Below are 22,950 nucleotides of genomic sequence, written 5' to 3'. Positions count from 1 at the left end.
GGGGGCTCACAATAAAAAGGGTTCCATGTCCCCCCCCATGTTAATGGAGCCATGGCCAAGCATGTCTGTTGCCACTCTATTCAACTCTAGTACTGCCGAAGAGAGCGGAGTACGACGCTTGGCCGTGGAGATAAATGGAGCGGCAGTACACATGTAGATCTGACACTCCATAAATATGGAACACAGGACCCCTATTCTTGTGATCGATGGCGGTCCCAGTGGTCAGACCTCCGCTGATCAGATACTTATTCCATATTCTTTGGATTGGGGATACATTTAAGATCTTAGTATGATCCCTTTTAAAAGCTTTGGACACTTTTTTGCCATTCTTTTTATTGCATTTTATGTCCTGTATAAAAATGTAAAACGTATTTAATGGTTTCAATGCAAATTTTTTTTTTTTTTTTTTTTATTGTTTTGCCTTCCGCAGCTTGCTAGTAATGCACTTCAAGCTGCTCAATGCCTTTCTGTGTCAAGCCCGACAACCAGGCTCCCTGAGGATTCTTTCTACATACCTTCTCTCTACTCACCTAAACATTCATCTAAACTATAAATCCATTCAAATACGAGGGGGTGCTGATAAGTATTGAGCCATACCCAGAAAGAATTGATCTAGGAAGCTGAAACTGCCGCACTATTCTGCATATTCCCCCAGGATGTCAGGGCACCTGTGACATCTCTCCTGCAGCTTTTTAAGTCCCTGCAAATAGAATTCTTCCTACTGCTGGTCAAACCACTCATTTGCAGCTTTAGTTGCTTCCAAAACACCCTCAAACTGTTGTCCCTTTTAGGTGTTTTTTGAGATTATGGAACAGATGGTTGTCAGATGGAGCCAGGACGGGTGAATAGGGTGGATGGGGCATTAGTTAAAAGTATAAGGAGGCCATTTTTGCAATACTGTCACCTGCAGCGTGTGACGGGGCATTGTCATGCAACAGGATGTCACCTTTGGAGAGCTTTCCTCGATGTTTTTCCTTAATATTTTGCCTCGGCTTAGTCAATAACGAGCAGTAATTTGTTGCATTGATGGTTGAACCACGAGCAGAACTTCCTTCTTATCCCAAAAAATGGTTGCCATCTGCTTCTGTTCTGACCTTTCTACACAGAACTTCTTTTGGCCTGGGGGAACCACTGTGCCTCTATTCCTCAGACTGTTTCTTTGTCTCTGGATCATAACCGTAGATCCATGTCTCCTCAAAAGATACCAGTTTGTCCAGGAAATCTGACTCATTTCTTGCAAAATACTCCAAAACAGCCACCGATGTCTCCACACGTCCCCTCTTCTGTTCAGAAGATCCACTTGGCTGTAAGCTTTCTCATTCCCAAGTCATTGTGAATAATGGCACCAACTCTCTCACGTGATATCCCCAGATATGTAGCAATACTTTTGGTGGTCCTCCATGATCATGTCTTGGATGGCTTTGCAGGCAAGGAGACCGGCCTTCCACTGAGTTTCTTACTTTCAACCCTGAAATGGCCAGTTTTAAAATTTACAACCCAACGTTTAACTGTTGCATATGAAGGGCCACCATCACCCAAAGTTTGTGACGTTGCATCATGGTTCTGCTTTGCACCTTTGCCTTGGAGAAACAGGAGCTTGATTCTGGTCCTACGCCCTTCCACACTGAACGTCTTTGGAGATGCTGCCATGTTCACTATGGACCAGGGGAAAAAAGACTAACTAAAATCATAGGTAGTTGATTTTTGAACCATCGAATGTAGACAAATAGAAAAGTACACCCTGCAATTTACAGCTTCCTAGTTCAATTTTTTTTCTGGGTAATATTTATCAGCACCCCTTTGTAATTTTGAGTTTAAATTAGCATTCAGCAGAGGAGAGAAAATCGGACAGATTTAGCACAGAACAGCATCAAACAGTTAGCAGTGTGTTGTAATGCATGTAAGCTGCAGAAGGAAAATGCTACAAAAGTTTACCGATTGCAAGTATGTTTTAGTAGTACATACAAAAAAAATTAAATTTCTGCAAAGGTGTCCCTAGCCTTTAAAAGAGCTGTAGAGAAAATAAGGTTTTTGTTTCTCATTATGTTGATGGGACAGTCCTTGGCCTGGTACTCCCTATGGGCTGGTGTAACAAGGTGTGCCAAATGATCCTTCTGATGAGAAAAAGAGGGAACAATTGTGCAACTTTGTAAAGTTTTTCACTGGGAATTTCCCTTTTGTAGATTAGATATTCTTTTTCTTACAGACTTTTGACAAAATGTATTAGGCCATGGATAACTTACTGAGCAGAGAGAACCATTTAATGGACCTTTTACAGTGAAGAATTATCATTCAGATTTTTGTTGGATTGTGCAAATCTGAACGATAATCCTTGAGTGTAAATGCTGCTGGTGCCTGAATGACGAATGATCTCTTATCATTCGTTTATTGTTTGTTTCGCTCACATTGTTTGTGTCTGAAAGTGATCTCTGGCCCACGCTACGTCCATTCACTAAATAATTATCACTCCAGGAGCGATGATCGCTGGGACGACTGTTGGGTACGTGAGTGTCCAACAATCCGTCTGTCTTAAAAGGCCCCTTTCACATTAGTGTTTTGCCTCCATTGATCCTTTTCATCTTTGTTCCCTTTTATGTAGCAGAGAAATGGAATTCAAGCTGAAATAAACATTTTTCCCCCATCGATTTTAATGGGGTTTCAAAAAAAAACAAACAAAAAAAAAACTGAATAATTTTAGTTTTTTTTTTGTAGCCAACTATATATCGGACCCCAAACCAACAGATGTCGAAGTCAATATGGCAAGTGTTAGTAACTTTTAGGCCACATTCACATAGGCAAACATTTTTCAGTGCTATGCAAAACCTTCTTGATTCGAAAATGCATCACATCATTCTATGCAATTGCGAGTGTTTCCCATTGGCTTCAATGGGAAACTTCAGATAACACGGCATGGGAGTGCCATGCGATCGCTTTTAAGGTCCCATTGAAATCAGTGGGCAAGGCGTTCCAAGGGAACACCCTAAGATAGAACATGCTGTGAGGCAAACTCACTAGTCTAAATGAATCCATTCAAAAGAATTGATTTCCTATCCATGCATGTTTTATCTGTGTTGTACAAAACCTACGCGATAATAGCGTTCATGTATATAGACCCTCACTGTTATATGTGATATATGCAAATAATACATAAAGTATGCAAGGTTTCATTCAAATTGCGTTTTGCACCTAATCTATGGCCTCCATTATGGAGTTCCATCTGAAATTCTAAAACTGGTTTCAGATGGAAGCATCTACAGGTTCCCATTACTGAAACAAAGACTAAAGCTTCAAAGCTGTGGTCTCCGTTTCTGCAGGTTACCGTTCATTTCCAGTATTTTAGTTGGACATCACAGTGGAGTTGACTGCACTATTCTTTCTGGCTAAAAGTCTAGAAATGAACGGAAACCTACTGATGCCAAAGCGATTGCATATCGCACATCTTCATGATGGTCAAAGTTTTGCCATTTAAAGATTGTGAACTTCAAGACTATGCTAATGATTGGTTACAACTTCTTGCATCATTTCCTGGATGCTTTGACTTCCCTGTTAAAATTCTTTTTATTTGTTTTTGTGAAAAGGGCATGAAAAAATACTGACTTTTCACAGCAGTCCGAACAAACCTTGTAATGTAACCACTAACCCAGGGTGGCGGAGCGCACAGGCTGGTGGCACAAACTCACCAACGTTAGGCTGTTTAGTTTGGCAGATAAACTTTTTATATGCTTGGTACACTGGTTTGGGTGTAGTAGTAGATGTATGTTACCTCCACTGAAGCCCTGTCAACCCCTAGCTTCCGGTGGAGACATAATGCACCAGTACCGATTATATAGCACTAGTCAGGCAGTTATTTCAGTGTATTCTTCATTCTTAAAGTTATCTGTGTTTTTAGAAAGTTTAAGTTGATCAAATCACAGATTTTTCATCTGAATGTGCACATTTTTTCAGTTATCCCTGTATTTACTGCAATAGTTTAATATTTCTACACAGTATATTCTAAAGGCTTTGTTCTTTCCATATGCTGTCCCATTCTCCCTCAGTCAGTAGATGCTGATATATTCCTAACCAGTTCATTTTAGCATGCATCTTTAACTTTTGCTTACAGCTTGCTTTTCCTGCTTCATGGCAGATGGGTCAACCCATGGGAGAGCACATCGAGGTTTGTGTTCTACAAGAGAGCATTTAGAAGTGCTGAAAATACATAAGCTGGGAAAAGTGGTTTATGAGTTACTAACAGTGAGGTTGAATAATCATCACTGCTGCCTACAATAATCCTAATACTTTATGATCTTCCCTGTGCATTTATGTCACTTTCTCAATGCCCATTTTCATAAGCAGGCAGCACTTTCTGATCAGCGGTACGATCCATTTATACTCTTAACGTATGGAGAAATTGAGAATACCAATAAACAAATGCTGATAGTATAAAGCGAATCTATTGCTTATGAAAAACCTTTTTGAATGTTGCCCACCCCCTCCCCCCACATTGTCCTGTGAATGGTTCCCAACATGATGAGAATCCATTGAAAATTGGACAAGTCTAGTAGTGATGTTGGGAAGGGGGCGATTTATTGTTTAATCTGATAGTTATGATTAATAAACGTGTTCTTGAGTGTTTATACCTATTTTGGATTTGATATGTTCAGAGCTTTGGAAAAGTGCCGTGTTTTAAAGTATCACTTTATATTTCAATTCAAAGGTTATTCTCACCATAGGCCTTTTATGGCATATCTCAGCATTGGGACCCACATCTTTCTACAGAAATGGGCTCCCATGACCTCCATCCCGACTAGTGAGGCAGCCACCAATTGCTGCAACTAGGCAGGAAACATATGGAGAGGCGGCTGTGCATTTGCACGGGTCTCTTCATTTAATTCTATGGAGATTCCAGAAACAGTCGAGCAAGGAACTCGCACCTATCAGACATTTGTAGGACATCCTCTGGATATGCCATAAATGTCTCCTTAAAGGGGTTGTCTCGCAGCAAACATCAAAATTTTACATTACCCCATTCCCCCTGTCACCCCCCCTGGCATAAAATAGCAATTTAAAGCGGTTTTTAAGCCGCTTGCTACTCACCGATCCGACGAAATATGAACTTTAAAAGATCTTCTCCCCAAGATGGCCTCCGGTCCTTTCCCAGGGATGCACTGCTGTTTTCTCCCATGGTGCACCGCGGGTCTTCTCCCATGGTGCACCATGGGCTCTGTGCGTTCCATTGCAGATTCCAGCCTCCTGATTGGCTGGAATCGGCACACGTGACGGGGCGGAGCTACGCGATGACGCGTAGAAGGGGAAGCCGCTCGGGCCGGACCGAAGAGAAGCCAGAAGACCCTTCTGCGCAAGCGCGTCTAAAAACGCCAGAAGACAGCAGAATTAGACAGATCCATGGAGACGGGGATGCTAGCAACGGAGCAGGTAAGTTAGAAACTTCTGTATGGCTCATATTTAATGCACGATGTATATTACAAAGTGCATTATTATGGCCATACAGAAGTGCATAACCCCACTTGCTGCCGCGGGACAACCCCTTTAACTCCTGGCAGGATATTGTGTGACACAATACCAAAATACTAAAATATGGTACTGCTGCTGCTTATTCAATTAGTAGGAAAATAATAGATATTAAGAGGTTATGAGGGTGCTAAGGCGAGCCACTATCAACATTACGCAGGCAACATCCTCTAAGCTCCCCTTCTCATCCCCCATCTTCTCATTCAGGTGATTCTTATACTCCGAAGATCTATGACCTGGGACAGTTGCATCTATATAGCAGATTACTGGGCTTAAAGTAGTAGTTACAATTTCTGCAGTTAAAGTGGTTGTCTGCTTCCTGCAGCAAAACATCCAGAAGTGAGACCGTGTCGTACATTGTACAACAGTTGTGTTAGTACTGTGGACCTGAGTCCTCTTGAAGTGAGTAGGACTGAGCCTGCAGTACCAACCCGGGCCACTGAAGAATGTATGGAGCTGCCCGCTTCCTGCAGCAAAACAGCTAGAAACAGCTTTAGAACTGCTGCGTTTATGCCATAGCTACCTACTTCTATATTGGAAAATTTTTCATCGGTCTACATCCTAATAGTCAAGCGCTTTTGCACAGCAGTGAAACTAGTTGCAGATACAGAAATGAAAAGGGCAGGAAGAGGTGCAGCAGATGCTGTGGGGAAGGGGTTTGGGCAAACGGAAATTGTTTTGAGTTTTTTTATTTGTTTTTATTACTCATGGAATAACAATGTTGCAACAGATATTCTTAGAATCTAGTATTGTGTTATAGTATTGTGTTATTCCTCCTGGAAATGTATGAAGAAATTGACACCTGGGAATTACCATTCATATTTTTACTTGGATGCGTCCCTACGCAGTCTGACAATGTTTGCATTGATTAGACAGGGCAATTGACAACTGGGCACTAATATCGCTTTTGTCCAATCTAGTCATACATTTTGAGGAATAACAACAGAGAAATGGTAGAACATGGAATTCTAAGGAAAGCAGTTGCAGAATTATTATTTCATGGGGAATATGAGTATTTAATAGACACGTCAGGAGAGGAAATAGATGAAAGATTACAGATACAATGACCCCTTGAGTAGTAGTCTTTAGTTTAGAGAGCTTGTTTAACGTTTAACATGTAATGACCCATGCAGTAGCTGAAATAATAGTGTAGTGCGTGCGTATGTATGTATGTATGTATGTTGCGTATGTAATATATGGATATATTTGATCCCTACTTGTGCAGTTTGTAGTCACTGTTCTAAATGACTAGTTCTCACTAACGGATTCACTCTTTTGTACTTTAAAAAAAAAAAAGTCCACTTTCATTAAGCGATAGAGAATGTAAATAGCTGGTGATAATGACCGAGTTGGTCATGGAATCGGCATGTCCTCTTTGTGTACTTGCTATGTACTTCCCAGAATGTTGCCCACCGCCTCGGTGACTCATCATTGTAGATGTCGTCTCTGTTTTGTTTTCATAAACTCCTACTCAGGATGTTCGAGTATCTATCTAACCATCTAACCTTTTAAGTCACGGCTGTACGATTGGAAATACTTTCCGCATACCCCCTTACACAATTTACTGTAAAGAGTATTGCCTCGTGGACAAGCTCTATATGATTTACTTTGCTTTTCCTTTTTGACTACAGAGCAAAATCTTTTCTGGCTGTTGTGAGGCTTGTAAATGTGTTCAATAAAGAGGAATTTCATAAGCTCATAAAATACTTGCTATAGACGCCTGTTGTATATCAATATCGGGCCTTTTCATTGCTAATATATACTTTGGGATGTCTGGATAAATTGCTAAATTTAAGATTTATAGAATGTCACTATTGTTGTTAGTTTTACATTGTGAGACCTGGTTATGTGCTTGTATAAAGACTACGTGATAACACTCCAATAGTTGGATGGATTGAGGCTTGGGTGTAAGTGTGGGATGATAAACCTGCTGTACAACAGATGTATATTGCATCTCTCTGACCTCCCAGGTCTACAGTTTTTTCCATGGGTTGTAGCACTCCGCTTGTTGCACTCTTGTAATTAGGAGGGTGTACAAAATGAAATGGTTATGTCAATCATTGGTCATGATGCTGATTGAGGTTTTCCCTGGAGGGGTCATGTTTTTTGTATTCCTCAAAGACTTTTGTACTAAAACCACTGGGTACCTCTAGGAATCCCAGCAGTCAGGAGAATGAGGGTCCTCTGATTCTACATCTATCCAGTGATGCAGTCGCTGCGTCCAAGCTTTGATTTTATATGGAGCGGAAGCCATACATGTTTTTGACTTTGGCTAGTTATCTCTATAGGAGTAAGGCCTCCCTCACACAGATGTTTTCGTACAGAATTTAACGCAGTCTTTTTGGCGCTGTACTAAACGCTGTATAACGCTTCCATTCATTTCAATGGGACTGTTCGCACAACTTAGTACCACGTCTTTGGCAGTGCTAAACGCAACTTCTACCTGCACTACCTAAAATTAAAAATAAATAAAATTTAAAAAAAATCAGTACTCCCCTATCGGGCACTGTCCAGTTCCCTGCAGCTACTCTCTGGAGCTTCGGGCAGGCTGCCTGGCACTTGTCATCACCGAGGGAGCATCTTTTGCTAATAAAGGGATTTCAAGACCCCCGCCTACAGCAAGACATTGCTATGATTGGTTCCTCGAGCGCAGGCTGAGCCAATCAGAGCCAGTGCTCGAAGAACTAATCACAGCCATTAATTGAATGGCTGTGATTGGTGCATCCAGTGCTAGCTCTGATTGGCTGAGCTCATGGCTCTCAGCCAATCAGAGCAATGTCTTGCTGGAAGCAGGGTCTTTAAACCCCGTCACTAGCGAAAGATGCTCCATCGGCACTAACAAGCCTGCCCAGAGCTCCGGAGAGTGTGCTGAAAACGCTGGCAAAACGTATGCCAGCGCTGCTGAAACCGCTGTAAATGCAGCGTTTTTGTAAACATCTGTGTGAGAGAGGCTGCTTTCACATTTGTTTCAGTTCAGGCTTTTCGTCTCTGTTCCATTTTTCGAGGAGAAAAAACAAATAAAACAGAAAAAAAAACTAATGGGGTTAAACAAAAGGTTAAAGGGGTTGTCCCGCGGCAGCAAGTCGGGTTATACACTTCTGTATGGCCATATTAATGCACTTTGTAATATACATCGTGCATTAAATATGAGCCATACAGAAGTTATTCACTTACCTGTTCCATTGCTGGCGTCCCCGTCGCCATGGTGCCGTCTAATTTCAGCGTCTAATCGCCCGATTAGACGCGCTTGCGCAGATGGGTCTTTTCCCTTCGGCTCGGTCCGGCAGCAGCGGTGTTCTGGCTCCGCCCCCTTGTACGCGTCATCACGTAGCTCCGCCCCATCACGCGTGCCGATTCCAGCCAATCAGGAGGCTGGAATCGGCACGCGTCATGGGGCGGAGCTACGCCATGACGCGTACAAGGGGGCGGAGCCAGAACACCGCTGCTGCCGGACGGAGCCGAAGGGAAAAGACCCATCTGCGCAAGCGCGTCTAATCGGGCGATTAGACGCTGAAATTAGACGGATCCATGGCGACGGGGACGCCAGCAACGGAGCAGGTAAGTGAATAACTTCTGTATGGCTCATATTTAATGCACGATGTATATTACAAAGTGCATTAATATGGCCATACAGAAGTGTATAACCCCACTTGCTGCCGCGGGACAACCCCTTTAACTGAAAGTCTTCAATTAGCTTCTGTTCTGTTAGATTCCAGTGTTTTTTGGATGGGAAAAATGGTGCAGTCCAGTCTGCAGTGTTATTTTTCCAGACCAAAAAATGGAAACCTTATGGAATGGAAGCAAGTGGAAGCCTTTCCCTTTTTTTAAAAATCATTGGGGGGAGGGGGACGGGGAAGCGGAGAGAGCGCGAAACGGATCCATTTTTTATTTCAGTTTCACTTTTCCAAACATGGAGCATTGAGATGGAAAGCCTAAACTGAGCTCTAACAGGTGTGAAAGCAGCCTTACGGAAACCTAAACATTACTTAGGACACTAGATAAGTGAGAAAGCTGAGCCGTAACATATGGAAGTCGAAGACATCAAGTGCATCAGCCATGGAGGATTGTGGACTGCACTGTAGATCGTATTGATGCTCTGGTAGGCCTACTCTAGTTAACCTCTACAATGACCAGCATGCCACACATGACGAAAGTCGTTATCTGTTTATTCTTTCTAAAAAAGGTTTTTATTTTTATACATCAGCTCGGCCTTGATTTTACTTTATGACCAGTTTACTCAAAACACCAAAATGAAGGTACAAGGGTTGCAGACCAAGTTTTATTATTTACATCAATTTACTGCCAGATCACGTCGTAGCCATTGGCTAGTAATGTACCAGTGTGTATCCAAGCATCATGCAGTCAAATGTCTGTCCACTTTGGCTACAGACGTGTGGAGATAAATGTTTGTTAGGTGCTGGGGCTAAATTAGTAGATGTTGTGTTACTGGTTTCACGCTGTTTTTTCAGTGCTGGCGTGCAGTCTTGTGCATTGATTCGCCAGTTATTTGGTTCTGCTCCCAATCACATAGGAGATTGATGGCTATTGCAGACCCACAATTGGAGTAATCTGTAGCCAGTTGGTTTTAAAGCTGACAAAAGTACTTCATGTATGAATGCATTTTGTAGATGGAGTAAAAAAAATCACAGTAGTTCCAAAGATGGCAAAAAGTTAATTTCTTTATTCCTTTTGGAGCTGCTAAAATGTTGCATTGATGCTTGCAAGTATAATGGAGGAATTTTACTAAGCCCAGCATATCCTACGCTGGGCTCAGTTGAGTTTACCCAGGCGCATGGTGCCCCAAATATGTGAAGAGGCGCTCACTTCTTCATGTCTTTGGCTTATCTTCTAGAAAGACATTTGCGCCTGGTCCTGACTAGACGTAGGTTTCTGGTATAATTTATCCCAGTTTGGGTTGTAAATTCTACATAAATCTATCAGTCTGGGTAATCCTTGGCCCTTCCCGACCAGCCCTAACCGCTGACAAAAAAAAAAGTGGCGGACAGCGCTAATTTTGCTACTATTGTACGCCAGTTTTCTAGCGTACAGCCTTCTGTAAATGTTCCCTAATATGTTTATAGTTGTTAGTATATACCGTATATCATGTTCTGATTAGCAGCACCATCCCTCGGGAGTGATTCTAGTAGCCTGTATCCAGACGCTCCTCTTTTAGTCCATAAGCTATTACCCCTGATCACTTGGAGGTATTATTGCTCCACTTTTCATGTTAACTGCTCAGGCGTTAGTGACTTTGTTTCTCCGCGCTTCAATAATTAGATTTAACACTTAAATGTTCTTCTTTATTTCAGATAAGATGGGAGAAAAATATCACGTTGGGCGAGCCCCCAGGATTCCTACACTCTTGGTGGTGGTAAGTTTGTATTTGTTGATTTGGATCTCGAACATTGGATCTATACGTTAGGAGTTACAATGTATTGGGAAAAATAATCACTTAAAGGGAACCTGTCATGGAGATTTTGGGGAGTGGACCAGCATTCGCATCGGACAAGGCTACTGGAAAGCTTTTTTTTAAAAATCCCCCTCTCAAGCACTAAAATGCTAAATAAAAAGTGTTATACCTTTTTTCAGAAGTTTTCCCATGCTTGTGTAAATCAGGTGGAAGAGTCAAACACTAGGTGCCCTTTACATGATCACGCTTCATTATAGCTCGGGCGACTGAAGTTCAATCCACCTGACGACATCAGACACCGCTCATGTCATTGACTGATTGTACTGCGCATGTGCGGAAATTAAAGAGCAGAATCGACCAGAATGAATTTCTGTACAATTATAGTAGAGCGCATGCAAGAGGACGGGCGTGTATTATTGGGGAGAACCGTTCAATGAACAAAATTTAATGACAAAATCCCTGTAAAAATGTGAACTAAAATCTAAAATTAAATATCAGCAGTTGTTATATTTACTGTTGCCCTATTATATATTCTATATAATATAATATATATATATATATATATATATATATATATATATATATATATATATATATATATTAATATATTACTTGTTGCCCTGTGACCTGTCCATCTGCTCAATTAGGGCTCACAGAGGATACCTTGCAGACCCCTTTCTGTAAGCCAGAATGGGGATGTGCTATGCTATGCTCCTGCACATCATGCATTCAGGGGTGTTCCATCCATGAGGCTAATTGAGCCTCCTGCCTCAGGCAGCACCTCCAGACAGGGGGCAGTGCGTCAGACAGAGGAAGAGGAGAGGACCTGAATGTGGTTTAGTTGATAAATCCATCCAGACCTGCGATGATGTTACAAGGTGCAGAGTTCTGCAGTGGAGACTGAAGGTCCTGTAATAATGGATGTTTGGGTGAGAGCTTATTACCAGGGAAGTGCTGAGACTTGCAGTTCTTTTGTTTTATACCTTCTGACATTGCATTATAGCAGCCTGGGTGATCTGAAAGTTGTAGTTGTATTATACCCCCTCCCTATTATGGCTTCTAATATAGCAGTGACAATATGGACGTACTGAGAATTGTAGTTCCTCCTCTTGTAATATGTCGCAAAGTGCATGGGATTTTTCGAAATCCTGTTCATATTGCTAAAAAAAAAACAAAAAAAAAACTTTTAAAACAAACTGCTTTGTAAATTTACCTGCTTTGTAAATCCTCAGTATGCCAATTTTTGGCTGTAGATTTTCAGTGTTACTTCCTTTAATGATGGGGTGATATCCACATTACATGGATTTGGTGCAGCAGCAAGATCTGCTACTTAACCTTACAAACGTTGTTCCTAAAAAATAAAACCCTAAATAAAAGTGTGCTCACCTCCTCAGTCTCCCTTTGATTCCAGCGCAGATGCTCCCCTGCTTTTTGCTTATAGACTGCCAGCAATGATGTGCTGTATAGGCATGTGACTACTACAGATGACCACTGGCCTCAGCGGTCATGCGCCATTCGTGTTGCCATCTTTGCGCTGTAGGGAGGAGGTTTTGTTTAACTCAAGACAATTCTTCTGCTGCTTTGTTGAACTATTGGCCAATAATTTTCCCAGACGGCACCAGATCGTCTGCGTGGCATCTGGGACACGAAACTCTCTGTGTATACAGGCTACGAAGTGCTCTCGGGGCATTGTTCTGGAAGAGTACACCCTCCGCCCTTACTTTGTTATGTACAAAACCTTCAGCAAGGAGCCAGCAAGAGATGAAGAAAATTGCTTCATGATCCGCTTATGGCCGCCTGCACACAAACAGATTTTTCCTGTGAAATCTGCGGCAGGCATCCACATAGCGGATCCGCAGCAAATACCGTTCATAGCATTCTATAGGAAATGGATTCTTCCTGCACACTCTCGGAAACCAATTGGGGTTTTCCGTGAGCGTAGGAAAAATCACAACATGCTCTATTTTTTTCTCGGATTCCACACGGATGGCTTCCATTGAAGTCAGTGTAAGCTGTCCAACTTGTGGCCCATCTGCATTAACATTGCGGACAGGTCACAGATTATGCATCATCGCCTACCGACTGCGCCGGAAAAAATAAACCTTTGATAAAACAAATGTGTACAGTGCACATCAGGCGGCTCACCGCGATCATCTGCAGTACGGATGAAGAGAAAAAGACAGGCACCCGTGGACGCTCGCTGCTGTCAGGATTGGATTCCACCGTGGGATCCGGCATGCGGAATCTGACTCTGCTGTGTGCTGGCGGCCTTTCCTTAGTAACGGTCCTTTTACATGGGACAGGCTGTCGGGCAAACTACTCACGACACGTGTTCCTGTGATACTCACAGCGCTGCCGCCATGCATCCGTGATGGTCAGGGAGTGTTCTTCCCCGCCCCCCTCCATTCTCAGTAAGCACAGTCCTATAAAAAGTGAATGACTGCTGTTTACACTGAACTGCACGTCAGCCAGTTTTCTTCATGCAGAAACAGAGCAATTCTTAAGTCGCTGCATGTGTTTACACGGGATGATTATCATTCAAATTCCAGTGGGTCGGGAAGGGTATCGTATCTCCTCAAGGAGAGCACCTAGGAGGTGTGTCAGTAGACTTATAAGGCCATTCATGCTCCTCTGGGAATTATGCAAATAAGGAAGATGGAACAATACCTCTGCAGGGCCACCTACTGGAAGGCAGCATTTCTGCAAATCAATGTCAGACTCTTAATACAAGTCTTGATAAGAATGACTTGGAATAGAAAACCAAAAGCAAGAATCCATACACAGACAGCTGTTTCGGGTTATTCGTCCCTCATCAGTGTGCAGTAGGATTCTGGCTTGGCTAGTGAGAGGCCTATGACATGGGTCAAGAGGGGTATCCTCTCTTCTTAAGGAGAGCACCTAGAAGGTGTGTGAGGAGACTTGGGGCTCCTGCACATTTTCGTTTTTTTACGCGATTTAGCTGCATTTTTTCAACGCAAAAGTCAATAGGACTTTCGTATGTTTAAAACTCATTAAGATTTTCATGCAATGTGTTTTTAATAGAGATGAGCGAACGTGCTCAGCCACGCCCCTTTTTCGCCCGAATACCGCGATTTCCGAGTACTTCCGTACTCGGGCGAAAAAATTCGGCGGGCGCCGTGGCGGCACGGGGGGTAGCAGTGGGGAGTGGGGGGGAGAGGGAGAGGGAGAGAGAGAGGGCTCCCCCCTGTTCCCTGCTGCTACCCCCCGCACCGCCACGCCTCTCCCCGCCCCCCGGCGCCCCCCGAATCTTTTCACCCGAGTACTGAAGTACTCGAAAATGGCGGTACTCGGGTGCGTAAGTACTCGAAATGAGTACGTTCGCTCATCTCTAGTTTTTAACATTAGAAAGTCCTATTGACTTTTGCATTGAAAAAATGCAGCTGAATCGCGTAAAAAAACCTCAGGTGTGCAGAAGCCCTTATAAGGCCACCTATGTTCCTCCAGGAGCGCAGTAATCTGAACAATTCTGAATTGTGGGCCATATCTCTGACTGTGATGGATATTGTATATTAGGTATAAGTAGATACTTTTCTGCATGCGTTACATTGAAAAAGGTTTAGCTTGGCGTGTATATAAAGTCTACCGCTCCAGTTGGATCAGTGAAAGCGGTTTATTGGCCACACAACATACAACCCTATCCATTACAGATGGCTTACGTGGTTCAAATAAACGTTCTTAATTATGGCAACAAATAAAACAGTCTTCGTTACATAAAACTTAGACATTACGAACAAATGTTCTTAATCACAACATCAGTGCGATGATGAATATTTTTTTGGAACGTGGGAGATATCTGTAATGGAGATTAGTTTTATTTGTTGTGTGACCAATAAAGCTGCACGGCTTTAATTGTTCCAACTGGAGTGCTGGACTTTATGCACGGATGTAGCAATTCTTAACCTGACTGGCACATAGTGATAGCTTGATTTACAGCATGCTAGTACATTTATAGTTATGTTAACTTGACATTTAATGAGTTATAACTTTTGCTACATCTGTAGCATTTTCCAGCATCCTCGTGCAGTCGTGTACCTGACGAACAAACGGATGAGATTTGCATTTTTCCTGAATTGCAGTGCTGCAATCCTTCCTTACTATGTGCATAAAATGGTCAGCCATGCATTAGAAGCAAGACTTGCGGTGATCATCTGATTACTAAACTGGCATATGTTTAAAAAGTAACATAGTATGTTGGGCTGAAGGGAGACCATGTCCGTCTAGTTTAACCTGTTTCCACCTCCCCCTTGTTGATCCAGAGGAAGGCGAAAAAACCTCAATGAGGCAGGAGCCAATTAGCCCCCTTGGGGCAGGGGGGGGGGGGACTAATTGGCAGTGATGGCATAATGGCAGTAAGAATAATCCCTGAATCAACATTTTGATAGTTCCTACCCGACTCCAAGACCCAAATCAAAAGGGTCTGTCTTTGTGAGAGAACCCCTTCTAAGCTTCTTTATCCCTTTCTTAAAAGGGGTTACCAGACAGCATGCTTTTTAATAGGGCTGACCGTAGTAAACTAATAAACAGAGCTGCACTTGCCCCCTCTGCCACCAGGATCCAGTGCCGCAGCCCTGTAGTTGCCCAGGCATTTGTTGCGACAGTTGACGTAGACAGAAGTCTGGTGTAATTAGACGACCCCTTTTTAAGGATTTGTTGTTCCTTGATAGAAAGAATCGTATAATTCTCTGTGAAATAGAAACCTGATGGGCCCACTCCCATTGTCCATCAGTTGTATCTGTTAGTAGCAGGAAAGATCCAATACAATCTGTTTTTTGTTTGTTTTTTATCACAACTTTTGTAAGAAATGGAAGCCTTAACACCAGTGTGTAATTAATACTCGTTGACAATTAATTTCCAGAGCTGAGAGGTTGAGTGTCTATGGATATACAGTGCTTTTATAAGGATGGCACATAATGAATCAGGCTATAAATGTGTACGATTTCTGCTAACCAACACTTTACAACATTTTTGAAGTGAGAAATAGAATTTTTAATTTTTTTTTCTAAAATCTTTTTGATGGGTTTTAAACTTGCACTGAAGAATATGTTGGCGCTATATAAATAAAGATGATTATTATTAATAAACGTCAATGTCTGTCATGTTCAACAAAGTGGCTAACAAAGTGAGACTTCTGGATTTTTCCGTTTCCACATTTCTAGTAATACTCCTGTCCAGGCTTCTTTTTGCCCATTTGGTGCTGAAAGAACACTGCAGACATATACCGTATTTTTCACTTTTTAAGACGCATCGGATTATAAGACTCACTTAGGTTATAGAGGAAAATAGGCAAAATATATATTTTGAACTCCCCAAGACCAGGCAGGGAGGTATTACAGGAGGAATAAAGAGCAGTAGTACCACCTCGGAATGAAGTATATACCACTAGGTCAACCTGTCATTCAGCATCCAGGGACAGCTAAATGTAAATTTAATGGTAATCTTATTACTTGTCACCTAGCTGTCCAGGAGCCCTGAATGCCATCTTTACTAGTTATAGCAATGAATGTGATATAAATGCTTGCATAACTCTGCAGTTGGCATTCAGGATGCTGGAAGAGCTGTGTGACAATGGAATGATGATTCCATTAGTTGTCACCCAACTTTCCAGGAGCCCTGCACGGCACGTCTGATTATGGTGAGGTATGGGGGTATATATTTGTGCACAATTAGTCACTGATGTATACTCCATGCAGGCAGCTCTCTTTCCCTCCCTTTGCTATGTAGCTGGGAGATGTAAGAGCCGTCTATATACTTACATCTGATTGATGGAGTGTGGAGGGGGGGGGGGGAGTAGCAGTTCCCTCTCACTAATCAGCTGTTGTATGTGCGTGCTATAGAGCAATGCAATCCTTATCACACTGTTGGCTCCATAGCAGCCACCGCCCAGTCCGGTTCAACGCCGCCGTAAAGTTAATGCAGTTTACATGACACAGCGAGTCACCTCAGCCAACAGCTGACGTTTGTAAAACACATGCAGCTCATATGCGAAAGTAACTTAGCAGAGTTGTTGCGTGTGACGTGCATGTAGCAGAGTTGTTGCGTGTGACATGCATGTAGCAGAGCTGTGTGACTCATTGCGCCACCAGAAACATCGGTACTATAATTTCCCAACAATTACCAGCATCTTTATAAAGACAAGTAATTTAATTTTTCCTTGCGTAACTTTCTATATGTGTTATACGTGAGTAATGGGTAGGAAGTAAACCTGCTGATATCTGGTATTGCATTGCTAGTTAAACTTGTATGTATATTGGTCCTCTTCTTTGAAAGATCAATTCCGTTTCCAATACAGTTTTGGGCAGTTTTCCCAAAAAGATTTCCCTGTGGAATAAACCTGTATAGTCTTAAGAATTCATGTTTATGGAGAAGGCAGAAGAAAGAGCAATCGAAAATGATATGACTGCTGAATCTTATTTTGGAGTCGGATATTTACCAGTCTAAGACTGTATACTTTTCGGCAGTAGAAAGCCGAGCTGCCCGTTAGGATCAGTGTCAGAGTTGTAATCTATCTGTGTTTCTTCTTATAGCTGTACCTGTGTAGTCGCTATAATAGCTTATCTCAGTACTCCTTGTTTGCCGTATCTGCACGTGCATCCAAAATCAGGAGACCCACCAATAAGTGCATGTCTAAAGCTTTTATGGAGACTCGCAAGAACTACTATTAATCATCTTCAGCAGTGTGTGTCTGAGCACATCGGCTCCAACAAGCAAAGAACAAACAGTCTAGATGCCTGGATTTTCATTAATAATTTAGTTTCTTGGCTTTAGTAGCCGTTTTACAGCTTCTGTCCTATCCTAAAGGGGTAAAAATCTGGACTTCGTTCAACAGAGTGGAAAATCAAGATGGCCGATGAAATCCTTTGGGAAACTGTGAGGTCATCCTTCGTTTTATATTGCATATGGCCTTTTTTTTGTCAGTACTTGTCTTTTTTGGGGCTTTTGAAAGCAATTGTGTAATTTACAACTCCATGTGATTACAGACTTTAGTTATTTCTTCAGCTCTAATTTTTCATGTTTCTCCCGAAATCAAAATTTCAATACGTCGTTTAGATGTCCTCCATTTTCAGGATGTTAATAAGCAACCAGGTAAAAACCAGTATGGCTGTCATAAAGATTGTCCTCAAGTTGGCAACTCTGGTCATACAGGAAACTCCTTTGCTCCCTCTTCAAGCAGCCAGAAAGGTATCACTAATGTCTGTCTTTTTGGAACTCTGTATAGAGGAATATGGAACACAACCACTTTAACATTAAGTGTGGATTAATTTTTAAAAATATCATTAGATCGAAAATCAATATAATCTTAAGAGGCGCTAATTTTTATATATATATATCATGTTATTAAGCTATTCTTCCTTTGTGTCTTCCAGTGTATTTTGGGATCTTTACTGTGCTGCTCCAGAAAGAAGAGAAACCTGTGAACATTCAAGTGAAGCAAAAGCCTTTCATGATTACGTAAGCAGATGACACTTTTTACTTTCTTGTTTTTCATTCGGTATTCCGGTTTCATTATCACATGTATGTGATTTTAGTGCTGCAAAGTCTCCTTGCATACCTTGGGATTGTAATAGATTTGCATACTGCGTCATCAAAGATTGTCATGTGGTGTTGCACTGTAGGCATCTTGCAGCCATCATGGCTACCGGTTAAGTTTTTAGCTACTGATTAGAAAAGAAGACTAATGATGTCTGTTGAATTTGCAGTTGGTTTGGTATGAAGACGTTTCAGTCAATATTATGTAGTATAGTTAAAGTTGCTGTTTGTTTCACCAGGATGTCTTACCAGTTTTACAGTCTGTGCGTCTTCATTTTCACTTAATTGGCCTATAAACTAAGAGTTAAAACTGCGGACACTTAAAACTTCCACTTTATAGTTCCCAAACTGCAGGATTTAGGGCTACATGCTGTTTTTAGCTGAGGTGCTCAACTGGGCAGCATCACGTAAGGGAATATCTGCTTATCCATATGCTAATTTGCCAAACTCTAGTTTTGTTGAGTCTATATAGTAAACACGCTTGAGGTCAACTGCATTTAAACAGCGTCTGCATTCTACAATTAGTCCATAAGAGGTAAAGTGCATCTACAGGTTCACATAAAGTCACACTTTTAAAATTCATTGCCTCTCGATTTATTGTGCTGTTAAATGCCATCTGTTTCATTTAAAGGGGTTTTCTGGGACATCAATATTGATGGCAGCTTATTGCAGCTCAGTCTCATTAAAGTGAAGAGAACCGAGCTGCAGTAACCGGTGCAGCCACTAAAAAATATACAGAGCTGTGGCTAGCAAACAATGAAGAGGCCACAGCATTCACCCAGGTGCCGCGGATCATGAGGTCGTTGGGAGTTCGACCACTATTGATCTTGTATGGGTGGCTTATTCTTAGGATAGGCTATTCATATTTAAGTCCTGCAAAACCCCTTCAAACACTCATTCCAATCTCTGGTGAGATCAATTTATATACCAGTCCAGTGCTCCAACAGGATCCATGGAAATCTTTCAGCTGTTAGAGGTGTTGCATTGCATGCATACACAGTTAAGTGTTGAAAAAGTTCCATATTGTTAAATTTGTTAAAGATCCTATTGCTTTAATGCGGGCAGGGTTTGAGGGGTCCCAGAAACAGAGTCAACCTGAGTATTGGTTGGTGCTCAGAATAGTGCGGGAGGAGTATAAGGGGAATATTCTGTTTTCCCCAGTAGCTGCACAGTCAAGCATCTGCGATGGTTGGCCATAAAGACCACAAGCAGTAGGGAGAAGAGCATTCTGTCTGCAACTGTTCATCTCGGGTAAACGGGACTTGGCTTACAATTCTCCAGACTTTATTCCGCTCTCCTGCACTCCGTTCCCACTGCTCTGCCTCAGAATATTGACTGTTAAGGGCTACTATTCAAACTGTTAATAACCCGTTAGCACAGCGGGGTCCAGAAAAGCGCCTTCTGAATCTCCGCAGCTTAGTTCGGTGCAGGTGTGTATCCAGCAGCCAATCGGGAGCTGTGGGCGTTCCCTCTAGAGCCAGCCAGCCCATGTCCCCACCCATAACTCTGGTTATGGACAATTGAGTCCTTCCTTCACACCCTCTGGTGCATACTCTGTGGCCTGTTTTGGTCTAACCTGGGGCTGATCTATATGGAGCCTGGATGTTAGAGAGAGGGCAGGTCCAAACATCCTCAAGCGAAGAAGGTAAAACCAGGAAAGCAATCGCTGTTGCTTAGCCTATAATACACCTAAAGTAAAATAGATTGGGCCTCTCTGTTAATGATGAGCGAACTTTTAAAAAGTTCAGTTTGGCTAGTAAGCTGAACTTTTGTAGAAAGTTTTGGTTTGTTCTGAATTAATTCAAACCAATCTGGAAATTCACCTAAACCCCTAAAATGGTATATGACACAGTCTAAGAGGCATAGAAGCCGTGAGCTATAGAGACAGTCTTACATAATAATGTTCAGGACTAGTATTGAGCAAACCAAACCAATGGAACCTTGTTTCTGGGAGAAATTTGCTAAGAGCTTGGTTCGGGTTTGGTTCAAAAGATTTTTGACAAATTTTTCATAACATAGCATTTGTAAACATGAGCTCGCTTCAATGTTGGTTGATATGATTAAACTCTGAGAGCTCCATGACAGCCTCCACAGTTGAACCGTGTGGTAAAATACAAGACCTAAAAAAAACAAAAAACTAAAGACATTAAAGTAGAAAGACAAATAGACCATAGAACAGACAATACAGGGGGACACAAGGACATAGAGTATATACCCTGAGGTGGGGGGGTTGGGGTATCAGGGTGAGCCCCAGTACGGTTAGCGCTCAGTTCAGGTCTCTTTCGGTGTTACCCGGGCAGTTTGGGTTTGTGATGAACAGAACTTGTAGACAAGCTCAACCCCAAAATGGGGTTCTACTGGTTCGATTCGCTCTACACTACTCTTGGCCAAGCAGGGCGCGGTGCACCATCATTTTGTTCTGGAAGGAGTTTTAAGTGTCATTCAATGGATGCAATAGCGTGCTACCATGAGCATCTTATTTGGTGACAAAATCACTTTTGTGTAATTTTCCATAGGGAGAACTCTGTTTATTCTGTTGTCAGATCATTTTATTACAGCAATGTGGCAATTATATAAATGTAATTTTCTGAGCATATGTTTCATGGCATGCAAATGCTTTTGTTTGGCCTGAACATGAAGTATTTTACAATTTTCTGCGAGGTACAGGATGAAGTGTGAAGGAGTTATTTTTGGTGGTTGGTGCTAAATCATGAAACAGTGGAAAAGAAGCATAAGCTTCCTGAATTATTTACATTTGTGTACTATTGATGCTTAGCTACAGCATTATTTTCAAGATCTGCAGGATATATAGAAATAGTCAGCATAAGAAGTTGAGTAACTTTGCAAATATATTGTGTTACTTTATTTTGTACTGATTGACTTTCTTTATGTATTACACTCCAGAGCTGCATTTACAATTCTGCTGGTTGACCTTTTGACCCTGTCAAATAGTCTAAATATAGGTGTACTGAGGGCTGTAACTAAAATTTGAAGACAAGTAAAATAACAAATTCATTAATTTTCTGGTAATATGGTGCTTAAAGGGATTGACTCGCATAACCAACTTATCACCGATGTGTATGAAAAGTATCTGATTGGGGGCGGGGGGGTATTACCACTAGGACTCACCACTAGGGATCCCAAGTGTCCTGGAATCAATGGAGTGGTGGTAACACATGTAACACTCCATACATTACTATGGGACTTATGGAGATGGTTATGTATAAAGGCTTTCTCCAAACCTCCAGCGATCAGATACCGATCACATATCCTGTAGAGGGGTGATAAAATTGTTTCCTGGCATAATCCCTTTAAATGTAGGCCTGTAATTTTATTAAAGGGAACCTGTCACCGGAAAAATTTTTTAAATCGTCCACCATAGTGTAACTAGGTTCCAAAAGTTTGGTTGGACAAAAAAGGAGACTTTTAGCTTCACCAGAAATTTTTACTTTGAAGGTTGTGTGCCCAGCATGCAAATGTGCCATCTTAAGGCAAAGAGGCGGTGCCATCATACCTTCAAGTCAGCGTGTCACAGCAGAAACTCTGCCTCTTCCCCCCCCCCCCCCACCCCGTGTATTGCCATAAGCACTGGTAGGGTTGAAATCTCGCAAACGCACCATGTGACTTTCCAGCACATGTGCATAGCGCCGGTGAAGTCAAGGTGTGTACACCACGTTTCACTGCACATGTGTAGAGAAGGTATGGCTGAAGGGCGCACAGACTGGTTTCTGCTGTGACACGGTGATTCGGAGGGATGATGGCTCCACCTCTTTGATTCGAGATGGCACATTTGCATACTGGGCGTGCAAACAACAAATTAAGAATATCTGGTGATGCCATGTGTGGCCTTTTACACTATGGTGGTAGATTTAAAATGATCTTTCTGGTGACAGGTTCCCTTTAAGTTCATAAGATGTTATAATAGTGTGTTTACAAACTGACATTAATTTGCTTCTCTGTCGTGAAATATAGAGTCTGACCTCATGAAGTCCAAATGGTCCTTTTCGGTTATGACTCCTTTAAGATTCTCTCATGTACTATGCATAAGTTTAATTAAATGTATATCCGCTCTCATCATTTCTAGTGGTATAATTGAAAGGTTGGGTAAACTGACCTCCAAAAAGCAGGATATAAATAAGTTAGTGGCCATCTGTTCCCACTACGGTCTGGAAGACACTTTTTAAAGCGTATTTCCCTTTAAAATAAAAATAATCCACTTCGAAATATTAAAACTAAAGTTGTTATCTTCAGTCAAGCATAAAAAGTCATAATAATTGTGTTGCCTCACTGCATTATTCTGCAAGAGTAATCTCGGCTGTAAATGTTTTATTTTTTTTTATTTTATTTTTTTTTCATCCATCCTCATTGGATTTTGATGTTCGAATCCCTTACAATCCTTTTCAATGATTTTGCTGTTTTCCATTTGATAAAGTCCTTATGAGACTTTTACATATTCTTGTTGTTATCCTGTACCTTCAAAG

General features: G+C 41.8%; 1 protein-coding gene across 2 annotated transcripts in view; it reads left to right on the top strand.

Annotated features, from left to right (window-relative positions):
- The window catches only part of SSBP2 (single stranded DNA binding protein 2), a 182,069-nt gene that overhangs the window by 62,296 nt on the left and 96,823 nt on the right, over window positions 1-22,950 (top strand). For both annotated transcript variants that reach the window (XM_066602954.1, XM_066602953.1), the window contains exons 3-4: window positions 10,821-10,882; window positions 18,307-18,391. In XM_066602954.1, the coding sequence (XP_066459051.1) occupies window positions 10,821-10,882; window positions 18,307-18,391 (147 nt within the window). The remainder of the gene's footprint in view (window positions 1-10,820; window positions 10,883-18,306; window positions 18,392-22,950) is intronic.

Source organism: Eleutherodactylus coqui, chromosome 5, assembly GCF_035609145.1.
Source record: "Eleutherodactylus coqui strain aEleCoq1 chromosome 5, aEleCoq1.hap1, whole genome shotgun sequence".
NCBI classification, from domain to species: domain Eukaryota; kingdom Metazoa; phylum Chordata; class Amphibia; order Anura; family Eleutherodactylidae; genus Eleutherodactylus; species Eleutherodactylus coqui.
This window is presented reverse-complemented; position numbering and strand designations above follow the sequence as displayed.